Consider the following 13,725-nt stretch of genomic DNA (forward strand, 5'->3'; position numbering starts at 1 on the left):
TTTGAATCTCTCAAAAGAAAGGAAAAAACATTGATTATAATAGAACGGACTATCCTAAAGTTATAATCCCTCACAAAACCCAATGAGATTCTTACATGATCGTTTTTATTTCTTTGTTATTAAAGTAGATATGATATTCAATATATTATCTTCTGAGAGCTTCCTCTATATGTGAATTGTAGTCAGTAAACTTCAACAAAAATATATTTTGGCTGTTGTCACTTTATGCACACCCATGCATAGGTCTACATATGCACAACAGTATAGTCTACATTGATTTATATTCCTGCTTGTCTCTTCATGTCTAGATTATTAACATTGCATGTGAAGTATTGATGTTGCTCATGTTAAACAGTAAATACTAGAGCCTGCCACACCTACCATAAAATATATTTTCTTTGTTTCTTTGCAGAAATGTTCAGAAAAGACTTGAAGCAATTTTATTTAACTGTTTCAAGATATGCTGTTTCTTTCTCCCAAACATGTTGGACAACTTTGTGCAGTGTATCCTGGTATTGTGTAACTTATGTCTGTTCCTCAGGCCTACACACAACTTTGCGAGTCTCTCCAACCAACCTTGGCACTGTGGGAGGAATGTCTGTACCCTTGTGGACTCCTCAATGCACATGTTCCAGCAAGCACTGAATACACTACACTGTAGGCTACACCTCAACATGGCCAATGCAGAAAGACATTTAAGGAGCAGCAACATCAAACAGGCCTGTAAAGATTTAACTTACACACAGTCATACTTGTATTCTATCCTGGGTTTGACTTGTATACCATTGATATTCTGATCTTCCAGGTTATATAGTTATCTAATAATAGGGTGCTTTCTTGAAACTATATTCTACTCTGCAGACATGTGAAAATGACAAACTTGTCACAGTTTATTTGTCCAAACAGAACTCATACAACATTAATCAGCAGTTATATTGTGCACACAGCAGTGGAAGTGCTGTCACTACGCTTCATAAGACGCTGGAGTGGCTGTGCTGTGGTTGACCCTACAGGCGGCGCCTAGTTGCGCGTTAGACGCGCTGCGTATACGGTGACGAGAATTTCAAGAACGCATAGGTAGGACAATGGGTGTGTAAACGAAACTGGGAAATCACCTCTTGGGACACAGTGAATTTGTTAAAAAGTGGTAAAATAAGATGTCGAGCAGGACCAGACCTGGCTACTGTCGCCAGGACGTGAACAAAACCACCTGGGAGGTACCGGAGCAGTACCGGGAACTGAAACAGGTGGGGACGGGGGCTTACGGTACAGTCTGGTAAGTGTCGTGGCAACTGGGGTCGGAAGAGATGTAACAACTATGTATGTTTTGGTGCACTTTGACATAGTTTAGGCTATTCTAAATGTTGTAGACATAAAGCGGTGTTGTTAAATTTCGCATGTGACTAGGTTTTGTTTGTTCTCAGTTCGAGAGAAAACAGCACCTCTTGAGTTTCACGCCAAAGCGAGGGGCACTTCCTTATTTGAGGGCAGATTTCTCTTCATCACCTCAAACCATTTTGACATTTCAGACTTTTTGCGTTCTAATCTCACTGGTCTTTGGAAGTGCCCATCTTGAATAGGGTACTCATTCTGATAATGTAGGCTAAACTAGAGCCTAGAATAGAATGACAATATGTATGAAACTCAAATTAAACTAAGTGTGTATTATTCCTACATCACTAAAGTTAAACGCTCAGAGACAGATCTTTCAATAATTTGCGCATTGCCATTGCACTCTAGTCACATTACCTTTGTGTGACTGGCAGCATATGTCCTTACATTGAGTACAACAGTATGAGTCATAATGCATATAAAATGTAGTTGTCAAACAGGGAAATGGTTCCAATCGTTTTTGCACCATTCATTAAAAAAAAAAAAAATATGTTATACTGCTCAAAAAAATAAAGGGAACACTTAAACAACACAATTTAACTCCAAGTCAATCACACTTCTGTGAAATCAAACTGTCCAGTTAGGAAGCAACACTGACAATAAATGTCACATGCTGTTGTGCAAATGGAATAGACAACAGGTGGAAATTATAGGCAATTAGCAAGACACCCCCAATAAAGGAGTGGTTCTGCAGGTGGTAACCACAGACCACTTCTCAGTTCCTATGCTTCCTGGCTGATGTTTTGGTCACTTTTGAATGCTGGCGGTGCTTTCACTCTAGTGGTAACATGAGACGGAGTCTACAACCCACACAAGTGGCTCAGGTAGTGCAGCTCATCCAGGATGGCACATCAATGCGAGCTGTGGCAAGAAGGTTTGCTGTGTCTGTCAGCGTAGTGTCGAGAGCATGGAGGCGCTACCAGGAGACAGGCCAGTACATCAGGAGACGTGGAGGAGGCCGTAGGAGGGCAACAACCCAGCAGCAGGACCGCTACCTCCGCCTTTGTGCAAGGAGGAGCACTGCCAGAGCCCTGCAAAATGACCTCCAGCAGGCCACAAATGTGCATGTGTCTGCTCAAACGGTCAGAAACAGACTCCATGAGGGTGGTATGAGGGCCCGACGTCCACAGGTGGGGGTTGTGCTTACAGCCCAACACCGTGCAGGACGTTTGGCATTTGCCAGAGAACACCAAGATTGGCAAATTCGCCACTGGCGCCCTGTGCTCTTCACGGATGAAAGCAGGTTCACACTGAGCACGTGACAGACGTGACAGAGTCTGGAGACGCCGTGGAGAACGTTCTGCTGCCTGCAACATCCTCCAGCATGACCGGTTTGGCGGTGGGTCAGTCATGGTGTGGGGTGGCATTTCTTTGGGGGGCCACACAGCCCTCCATGTGCTCGCCAGAGGTAGCCTGACTGCCATTAGGTACCGAGATGAGATCCTCAGACCCCTTGTGAGACCATATGCTGGTGTGGTTGGCCCTGGGTTCCTCCTAATGCTAGACCTCATGTGGCTGGAGTGTGTCAGCAGTTCCTGCAAGAGGAAGGCATTGATGCTATGGACTGGCCCGCCCGTTCCCCAGACCTGAATCCAATTGAGCACATCTGGGACATCATGTCTCGCTCCATCCACCAATGCCACGTTGCACCACAGACTGTCTAGGAGTTGGCGGATGCTTTAGTCCAGGTCTGGGAGGAGATCCCTCAGGAGACCATCCGCCACCTCATCAGGAGCATGCCCAGGCGTTGTAGGGAGGTCATACAGGCACGTGGAGGCCACACACACTACTGAGCCTTATTTTGACTTGTTTTAAGGACATTACATCAAAGTTGGATCAGCCTATAGTGTGGTTTTCCACTTTAATTTTGAGTGTGACTCCAAATCCAGACCTCCATGGGTTGATAAATTGGATTTCCATTGATTATTTGTGTGATTTTGTTGTCAGCACATTCAACTATGTAAAGAAAAAAATATTTAATAAGATTATTTCTTTCATTCAGATCTAGGATGTGTTGTTTAAGTGTTCCCTTTATTTTTTTTAGCAGTATATATATAACTAGGCAAGTCAGTTAAGAACAAATTCCTATTTCCAATGACGGCCAAACCTGGACGACGCTGGGCCAGTTTGGGAGTCCCATAGGGCAGCACACGTGTGATACAGCCTAGATTCGAACCAGGGTGTCTGTAGTGACGACTCTAGCGCTGAGATGCAGTGCCTTAGACCACTACGCCACTCGGGAATTCCCATAGGGGATTTTAGAAACACTTAAAGAAAGGGCTGTGTGTTGTATAGGCTCTGTGGGCGTGTCCAGAGTTGTGGACTGGCTGAATGCCAAAATGTAACGCAAGATCAACTCAGCCTTCCAATGTGGTTCATTTGTATTTGTTGTACTACAAAGAAGCATCACTTTCTATGTTTGGCTGGGAAATGGTTTACAGGCGGTGGGAAGGGATGTTTAAAAATGGAATTAACCTGATTCTGCAATTGTATAGGACTCAAAGCTTAAATTAAAGTTTTAAATCACTTTTTGAGGACCTTCTACTTCTTTCTCTCTCCCTCCAACACCTCAACCTCATCTCCATGTCTGTCTCCAGCTCTGCGGTGAACTTCAGGACAGGGACCAAGGTGGCCATTAAGAAGCTCCACAGGCCCTTCCAGTCTGAGCTCTTTGCTAAGAGGGCCTATCGGGAGCTGAGGCTGCTCAAACACATGAAACATGAAAATGTAAGACCTGCAAGCCTATAGTCCAAAATCAACTCTTATCCTGTTTCAATGCATTACTTTAGTCCTTGAGGTTTGTAGTCCTCAAGGTGTTTCCCGCCCTGAGTGACACTAAGTAATTGCAATCAAGTAGGACAGCAGGTAGCCTAGTGTTTTAATTATTTTTTTTTACTTGCTCACCCACAGAACAGCAAAATAACATGGAAAATTATAAATATTTCATCAAGAACATAACTGTATATTAATATCAATCTCTTCCCGTTGAACCAGTTACCGAAAGGTCGCTGGTTGGAATCCCTGAGCAGGCTAGGTGAAAAATCTGTCGATGTGCCCTTGAGCAAGGCACTTATCCAGAGTGACTTACAGGAGCAATTAGGGTTAAGAACATCTGTTAAGTGACTTAATATAATATCAAATACAACCCTTAGTAAATACCTCATGAGTTGTTTCTGTTCTCTCCCTGGGACCAGGTTATTGGCCTTGTCGATGTATTCACTGCAGACCTCTCCTTGGACAGATTCCATGACTTGTGAGTACACTTGTTTTCATATTTGGGCACAATAGCTCACGAACCTCAAGTAAACTTAAACAGGAGACACAATATCCACATTCCACCTACTGGATATTTAGCAAAGTCTTTGTTCCATCTTTCCTCTTCATGGTGGTTGGTCATTGTGAAGATAAGACATTTTAGTCTCTTGCAATCTGTCCCTCGCCCTCTCTCGCTGTCTCTCAGCTATCTGGTGATGCCCTTCATGGGAACAGATCTGGGGAAGTTGATGAAGTTACAGAATCTCTCGGAGGACAAAGTACAGTTCCTGGTGTATCAGATGCTGAAGGGACTCAAGGTGTGTCTTACATAGCCACAAACAATCTCATAGATAAATACTTCTACACATACAGCTCATAAATACAATTTGATTTGACCCGACCCTACTGCTCTGTTATTGATGGAAATTGTTGTTATCTTTTATTACAGTATATCCATTCTGCTGGCATCATTCATAGGGTGAGTGAATCTCCTTTTTCCTGTGTGTATCAAATCAAAGTTTTTGTCACGTGTGCCAAATACAACAGGTGTAGACCTTATAGTGAAATGCTTACTTACAGGCTCTAACCAATAGTGAAAAAAAAGTATTAGGTGAACAATAGGTAAATAAAAACAGCAGTGGAAAATAACAGTAGCGAGGCTATATACAGTAGCGAGGCTACATACAGACACCGGTTAGTCGGGCTGATTGAGGTAGTATGTACATGTAGATATGGTGAAAGTGACTATGCATATGATAAACAGAGTTGCAGCAGCGTAAAAGAGGGGTTGGGGGGGGGGCACACAAAGCAAATAGTCCGGGTAGCCATTTGATTACCTGTTCAGGAGTCTTATGGCTTGGGGATAAAAACTGTTGAGAAGCCTTTCTCTCCTTGACTTGGCACTCCGGTACCGCTTTCCATGCGGTAGTAGAGAGAAGAGTCTATGGCAGGGGTCTTTGACAATTTTTAGGGCCTTCCTCTGACACTGATTGGTGTAGAGGTCCTGGATGGCAGGCAGCTTAGCCCCAGTGATGTACTGTGCCGTACGCACTACCCTCTGTGTAGTGCCTTGCGGTCAGAGGCCGTACCAGGCAGTGATGCAACCAGTCAGGATGCTCTCGACATTGCAGCTGTACAATCTTTTGAGGATCTCAGGACCCATGCCAAATCTTTTTCGTTTCCTGAGGGGGAATAGGCTTAGTCGTGCCCTCTTCACGACCGTCTTGGTGTGTTTGGACCATGACAGTTTGTCGGTGATGTGGACACCAAGGAACTTGAAGCTCTCAACCTGCTCAACTACAGCCCCGTCGATGAGAATGGGGGCGTGCTCGGTCCTCCTTTTCCTGTAGTCCACAATCATCTCCTTAGTCTTGGTTACGTTGAGGGATAGGTTGTTATTCTGGCACCACCCGGCCAGGTCTCTGACCTCCTCCCTATCGAGGCTGTCTCGTCGTTGTCGGTGATCAGGCCTACCACTGTTGTCGTCTGCAAACTTAATGATGGTGTTGGAGTCGTGCCTGGCCATGCAGTCGTGGGTGAACAGGGAGTACAGGAGGGGACTGAGCAAGCACCCCTGGGGGGTTCCAGTGTTGAGGCTCAGCGTGGCAGGTGTGTTGCTAACTACCCTCACCACCTGGGGGCGGCCCGTCAGGAAGTCCAGGATCCAGTTGCAGAGGGAGGTGTTTAGTCCCAGGATCCTTAGCTTAGTGATGAGCTTTGAGGGTACTATGGTGTTGAACGCTGAGCTGTAGTCAATGAATAGCATTCTCACATAAGTGTTCCTTTTGTCCAGGTGGGAAAGGGCAGTGTGGAGTGCATTAGAGATTACATCATCTGTGGATCTGTTTGGTGGTATGCAAATTGGAGTGGGTCTAGGGTTTCTGGGATAATGTTGGTGTGAGCCATTACCAGCCTTTTCAAAGTACTTCATGGCTACGGACGTGAGTACTACGGGTCTGTAGTCATTTAGGCAGGTTGCCTTTGTGTTCTTGGGCACTGGGACTATGGTGGTCTACTTGAAATGTTGGTATTACAGACTCAACCAGGGACATGTTGAAAATGTCAGTGAAGACACCTGCCAGTTGATCAGCACATGCCCGGAGCACACGTCCTGGTAATCCGTCTGACCCCACAGCCTTGTGTATGTTGACCTGTTTAAAGGTCTTACTCACGTCAGCTACGGAGAGCGTGATCACACAGTCGTCCGGAACAGCTGATGCTCTCATGCTTGCCTCGAAGCGAGCATAGAAGTGATTTAGCTCATCTGGTAGGCTCGTGACACTGGGCAGCTCACGGCTCTGCTTCCCTTTGTAGTCTGTAATAGTTAGCAAGCCCTGCCACATAAAACGAGCGTCGGAGCCGGTGTAGTATGATTCAATCTTAGCCCTGTATTGACGCTTTGCCTGTTTGGTTTGTCGCAGGGCATAGTAGGATTTCTTTTAAGCTTCCGGGTTAGAGTCCCGCACCTTGGAAGCGGCAGCTCTACCCTTTAGCTCAGTGTGAATGTTGCCTGTAATCCATGGCTTCTGGTTGGGTTATGTACGTACAGTCACTGTGGGGACGATGTCCTCGATGCACTTATTGATGAAGGTACTGACTGATGTGTACTCCTCAATGCCATCGGAAGAATCCCGGAACATGTTCCAGTCTGTGATAGGAAAACAGTCCTGTAGTTTAGCATCTGCTTCACCTGACCACTTTTTTATAGACCGAGTCACTGGTGCTTCCTGCTTTAATTTTTGCTTGTAAGCAGGAATCAGCAGGATCGAGTTGTGGACGGATTTACCAAATGGAGGGTGTTACGCATGCCTCTAGTAAGAGGGAACGCAACACCCTGCTACAACTCAACTCTCCGTGGTGTGAAAGAGGTATGGACTGTAGGTGTGAGTAAGGATGACAAAAAGGCAGATAATTACTGTTTACAGGGAATTTACTCCATTGCACGGTAATTTTGGGGAAAAGGGGCTGGACGGAACCAAAGCAAAGAAAGTAAATATCAAAGCCCCCTCTCCTACCTTACCTCCCTACCCACTACTTACCTAATTAGCACCACCTGGTGCACTAACCAAAATACAGGGGGTGGTCCGCCCAGGTCTTACCTAGTGTGCATAGACAGTAAACTACTACGGGTTATGTATGCCTGCGGGCCTCTTGCCTAAGCACTCCCTAGGTGCCTTCCCCTTCCCCCCTGGGAACAAATGAAACAGAATAACACAAACAATTTCAATAATCAAAACACGGCATCCTATTGACACACAACAGACACAACCAATCAGCTCCCTCAGCAACTACTAACATAGTACATACCAAATCTCTTAGTAACAACCAACATGCTATAGCCATTAGCCTCCTCTCTCAGCAATCATCTCGTTTTCTGAGTAACATAACATTGGCTTATAAAGCTTCAGAAGGAGTTGGTAATTGGAGACAGCTGTGTCCTGACGAGGGGGCGGGGTCAGTTCTCCAATCATCAATGGGGCTGACCAATCAGCTGCTTGTAGAGAATTTCAGGAATCCATTTCCTGAAATACACACATGAAAATACACAAACCACAACACAGAAACTGGGGAACGTAACAGAGGGCAAGGCGGAGCTTTGTGCGTATTGCTGTATGGAGTACAGGTGATCTAGAATTTTTGTTTCCCCTCTGGTTGCACATTTAACATGTTGATAGAAATTTGGTAGAACTGATTTAAGTTCCCCTGCATTCAAGTCTCCGGCTACTAGGAGCACCGCCTCTGGGTGAGTGGTTTCCTGTTTGCTTATTTCCTTATACAGCTGACTGAGTGCGGTCTTAGTGCCAGCATTCGTCTGTGGTGGTAAATAAACAGCCACGAAAAGTATAGCTGAAAACTCTCTAGGCAAGTAGTGTGGCCTACAATTTATCACAATATACTCTACTTCAGGCGAGCAAAATCTAGAGACTTCCATAGAATTCGTGCTCCAGCTGTTGTTTACAAATATGCACAGACCACCCCCCCCCCTCGTCTTCCTGGAGTGTGCTGTTCTATCTTGCCGGTGCAGCGTATATCCCACTAGCTGAATATCCATGTCATCATTCAGCCACGATTCCGTGAAACATAGGATATTACAGTTTTTGATGTCCCGTTGGTAGGATATTCGTGATCGTACCTCGTCTAATTTATTGTACAATGATTGCACGTTGGCGAGTAATATTGACGGTAACGGCAGCTTTCCCACTCGCCTCTTGCGGGTCCTCACGAGGCATCCTGCTCTGTGTCCTCTATACCTGCGTCTCCTCCTCTTGCAAATAACTGGGATGTTGGCCCTGTGGGGTGTTTGTAGAATGTTCTGTGCTTCCTGCTTGTTGAAGAAAAAATCTTTGTCTAATCCGAGGTGAGTGATCGCTGTCCTGATATCCAGAAGCCCCTCAAAATGACCCACTTAATGTTTGTATCTGCAGGACCTCAAACCTGGGAATCTGGCTGTTAACCAGGAATGTGAGCTCAAGGTACACTGTCACACACACAGTGCTCTGATAACCTAAATAAACATTCCACCATTGTGTCCAGCTCCACTGTCAATAACTCAGTCTGTGGCTTAACGGCCTCTGCACAGGCCAACAGACAACATTTCGCTCTGTTGTCATGGTTTGATGTTTGAGCACAGTTTTGCAGCAGTAATAACTTCCATAATAATAACTTGCATAGTATTTCGTAGTCATAAACTGTCCCATTGATGTGCAATGTATTATTAGTAGGACTGATTTTGTAGATAGCATATGATGGTGATACAGTTTTACCTTAATTGAATGAAGAGCACGTCTACTGAATGACTCAAATGTATTGTCCAGTAATAATATAAGCATGTTGTGTCTGTGTCAGATCCTGGACTTTGGCCTGGCGCGGCAGGCGGACAGTGAGATGACAGGCTACGTAGTGACTCGCTGGTACAGAGCCCCAGAGGTCATCCTCAGCTGGATGCACTACACCCAGACTGGTCAGTACACTACGCACAACTAATCTTAACTGGTCCAGGATTTGTGTTGGTAAGCCACTGATGGTTAAGGCTAATACTGGGATACATACTACTGATCCTAGATGGGATCCTCTACAAGGATGTAAAGTAATCTGAGTGGTCTACGTAGACCGTGTCTACTGAATGCATTGCATACTGTATGTAGTGTACATTGAAGCTTATGGACGATGGTAGAATGTCCATTAGGTGGTGCTCTCTTCTGTATTTTTTGCCTAGTGATAAATGCACTCAAACATGGTTTTACCAGTCATGTTATGAGGTCCTTTCTATCAAAAACGGTTTATTCATGACTGTCTTGTCAGGAAACTTAAGGAGAGAGATGCTGCTTACAAACACGGCAAGGTGACCAGGGACAATTGTATGGTTAAACAGTACAGATATGACCTACGGACGACGCAATCACCATTACACTGCCCTCACCCACCTGGACAAAAGGAATGCATATGTGAGGATGCTGTTTATTGTCTGCAGCTTGGCCATAGTGCACTCTAAGCTCACCACAAAGCTCACGGCACTGGGACTGAACTCCTCTCTATGCAATTGGGTCTTGGACTTCCTGACGGGCCATCCCCAGGTGGTGAAGGTAAGCAACATTACCTCCTCCGCACTAATCCTCAACACGAATGTGTCCTCAGTCCCCTCCTGTACTCCCGTATACCCACGACTGCATGGCCTCACTCTGTTCCAACTCAGTGGCGGCACCACAGTAGTAAGCCTGATAACCAACAACGAGACGGCCTACAGACACACTGACAGCGTGGTGCCAGGTAAACAACCTCTCCCTCAATGTCAGCAAAACAAAGGAGCTGATTGTGGACTTCAGGAGGAACCACGTTTGGTACGCCCTCATCCTCATCAACTGGGCCGCCGCGGAGACAGTCAAAGCGGAGACAGTCAAAACGGCAAGTTCCTCAGCAGTTTGAATCGGTCAAACCACACGGACACCTTGGTGCAGAAGGCACGACATCGACTCTTCATCCTCTGGAGGCTGAAGAATCCTCTACAAGGATGTGTTCTACAGGATCACCATTGAGAGCGTTACCCACCCCCCCAAATAAACATTTACCCTGCCCCTCCCCAGATGGACATTTATTGTTGTAAATATATACGTTTCATTCACTTCTCTTTTTGACCTGCACTGTTGGAGCTCAGAGTTGAATAATTTCACTGTAACCTGCAATTACATCTGCGACCCTGTTCATGTGACTAATAAACTCATCTAATGTAATCAGTTAACAGTATTCTCTCCTTTTCTTCTCTTCTTAGTGGACATCTGGTCAGTGGGCTGCATCATGGCAGAGATGCTGTCGGGAAAACCACTGTTCAAAGGCAATGACCGTATCCTGATTTGATGTGATCTGACCTGCCCCTGAGCCTTCCCATCCACTGTTTCACAATACACTTACACAATTCTATTACTGTGGTTAATGCTGTTTATTGTGGAATCATGCGTGTTTCCATTTTTACTTTTCAGTTTGCCTGACTATAACTAGATTCTACCCTTACATGGCCAGGTGGTTCTGTTTCACCTTTACTCTAGATGCAATGTGTTTTTCCATGATAATGTGTTCACTATGTAGTTTGACCTTGACCTGTGGAGCACAGACCTGGATCAGCTGACTGAGATCATGAAAATCACCGGGACGCCCACTCAGGACTTCATCACCAAACTGCAGTCTCAGGACGTGAGTCATACACATACTGTTCTTACAGGCCAAATACATACTATATGCCGACATACACATTGGCCTTGATTTAAATATGTTGACATTCTATTTCTCAGGCTAAAAACTATGTCAAAAGCCTTCCCAAAGTGCAAAAGAAAGACCTTCAGGAACTCTTTTCCAAAGTCAACCCACAGGGTAAAACTATCACCATCGCATATAATGTATAGTGAATCTGCAGAATCCCATCATCATGACTACTGTGTGCTGTCTTTATCTCTCTGTTTAGATGTATGTATTCCCTCTGTTAAGTGTATTGAGACTGTGATATACTTTTAAATGAAACTTTACTTGATTTTATTCAATATCTCCCTTCCTTTCATCTCCAGCGGTGACAGTTATAGAGTGCATGCTGCTGCTGGACCCAGAGAGTAGGGTGATGGCGGCGGAGGCCCTCGCCCTGCCATACTTCTCAGAGTTTAGAGAGCCAGAGGAGGAGACTGAGGCCCAGCCTTACGACCACTCGGTAGACAACTCTGACTTGCCCCTGGAACAGTGGAAACGTAAGGAGGAGGGGAGGGCTGTATTCATTAGGCACCAAACAGAAGAAAACGGACTGAAACAGGGAGAGATTACCTGAACTTGTACAATAGCAACGATTGTTTTTGTTTTCCATTTGCAAAACGTTTTGCTACTGTGTGCCGTAATGAATACAACCCAGGACAGAGGGGAAGACTGTCAATAGGGACTAGTTTGTTTTCATTGGTTAACATTATTACATTAAACCATTATTGAAGGTGTTTTTAAAGGATATCCAGAGGTCTTGTTTGGTGTGAAAGTCGTCACGCTGTGCAGGCCTTCCTGGAATAGGGAATTATTTTTTAGAATGTTTGTGTTGCTGATGGATTTTACAGTGAGCTTCTGCAATATGCATATTTGCAGGATTTCATTCTCTACAATGAATTTCTATGAAAATCCTATATGTAAGCACTATGTTATTTATGTCTTCTCTTCCTCCATTTGTTTGTTCACAGGTCACACGTTCACAGAGATCTTGTCTTTCCAGCCCCAAGTGGTTGAGTCCAGGGAAACTGCACTGTAAGGTGAAGCGTCGCACATGGAAACCAACCCCCACCCACCATTTGTTTTTGCAAGTGTCCTCCTCTGTTATTCCAACGTTCTCAGACTCTAATTATGGGTTTACTCCTTACATGTGTACATTTTCAGCCATTTTCACACCACTGTCTTGTTGGCTCCTGGATCAAGCGCTTATCAAGACGACGATGTTTGTCCTTTAGGATAAGGTGTTGTTTGTCCTTTGACCAGAATTCTAGGATGTTTCCATGTGCGTGTAGCTATGTAGTCTAAACATGTCTCTGACCCCTACTGATGTTTCCTTAACCTTGTAATTTCCTTTTATCACTTTAATGAACAATGGTACAGGTCCAAACATCTGAAACCATTTACTAGTGTGAGCACAGAAGCAGTTATTTACGGGACAAAGATTGCAGACACATAAAAACCATTGGTGGTCTGTAAAACATTGCACTATTTTTATATAAGCCATTTACTGTAATTTTGCTTACATTGGATATTTCATTTTTTAATTAAAACACCATTGTTTAAAGAAGTGTTTTTTTTCTTTTCTTCCATGCATACCTCTTAGATATTTATATAAAGGATAATCCGCCTGACAATAAGTCAACTCTTTTGTGAGAAATGCTTTTGTGTTTTGTGTTCCCTTTGCCATCTCTTGTTGGATACAAACCTGTATTGCTGCTTTCAAGATTGGTACAATAAGGAAGCTTCTTACCCCCCAGTTATGGTCATTTCCTATCAGATAACAGTAGAGGGCAGCACCTTCACAAAAACAGATGTTTTCCAGGACAGACGGGGCTCCCGCTATTGAAGTCCTCGACAGTTTCCTCTTCATCATTTATCAAACATAATGAGTGATGTTCTGTGTATGACATTCTGTGTTTCAATCATTTCTCAATATTATCTACAGAAAAACACCTTAATATTGAGTCGCACCCAACCTTTTTCCCTCAGAACAGCCTCAATTCAAAGTGTCAAAAGCGTTCCACAGGGATGCTGGCCCATGTTGACTCCAATGCTTCCCACAGTTGTGTCAAGTTGGCTGGATGTCCTTTGGGTGGTGGACCATTCTTGATACACACGAGAAACTGTTGAGCATGAAAACCCAGCAGCGTTGCAGTTCTTGACCCAAACCTGGCGCCTGGCACCTACTACCATACCCCGTTCAAAGGCACTTAAATCTTTTGTCTTGCCCATTCACCCTCTGAATGGCACACATACACAATCCATGTCTCAATTGTCTCGAGGCTTACATTTTTTTATTTAAGCGGTTTCATCTACACTGGATTAAAGTGAATTTAACAAGTGACATTAAGG

At 44.6% G+C, this 13,725-nt stretch overlaps 1 protein-coding gene across 1 annotated transcript; it reads left to right on the forward strand.

The window, feature by feature from the left end:
- Nucleotides 1-595: 595 nt before the first annotated feature.
- Nucleotides 596-12,937, forward strand: LOC106561402 (mitogen-activated protein kinase 12). Its single transcript, XM_014125347.2, has 12 exons — nucleotides 596-1,276; nucleotides 3,990-4,119; nucleotides 4,587-4,645; nucleotides 4,853-4,964; nucleotides 5,096-5,125; nucleotides 9,072-9,119; nucleotides 9,493-9,607; nucleotides 10,913-10,984; nucleotides 11,252-11,331; nucleotides 11,430-11,508; nucleotides 11,700-11,873; nucleotides 12,345-12,937. Exons 1-12 carry the CDS (start codon nucleotides 1,158-1,160, stop codon nucleotides 12,410-12,412), a joined length of 1,086 nt encoding a protein of 361 aa, XP_013980822.1. The 5' UTR covers nucleotides 596-1,157; the 3' UTR covers nucleotides 12,413-12,937.
- Nucleotides 12,938-13,725: the final 788 nt, after the last annotated feature.

The sequence above is a fragment of the Salmo salar genome, chromosome ssa10 (assembly GCF_905237065.1).
Source record: "Salmo salar chromosome ssa10, Ssal_v3.1, whole genome shotgun sequence".
NCBI lineage: Eukaryota > Metazoa > Chordata > Actinopteri > Salmoniformes > Salmonidae > Salmo > Salmo salar.

What these genes read in the sequence shown, in the direction of transcription:
- LOC106561402 (XM_014125347.2), top strand. Translation starts at nt 1,158, where the DNA reads ATGTCGAGCAGGACCAGACCTGGCTACTGTCGCCAGGACGTGAACAAA. An exon ending in TTGGACAGATTCCATGACTT is followed by an intron (nt 4,646 to 4,852) that starts GTGAGTACACTT and finishes GCTGTCTCTCAG; the next exon opens with CTATCTGGTGATGCCCTTCA. An exon ending in CCAAACTGCAGTCTCAGGAC is followed by an intron (nt 11,332 to 11,429) that starts GTGAGTCATACA and finishes TCTATTTCTCAG; the next exon opens with GCTAAAAACTATGTCAAAAG.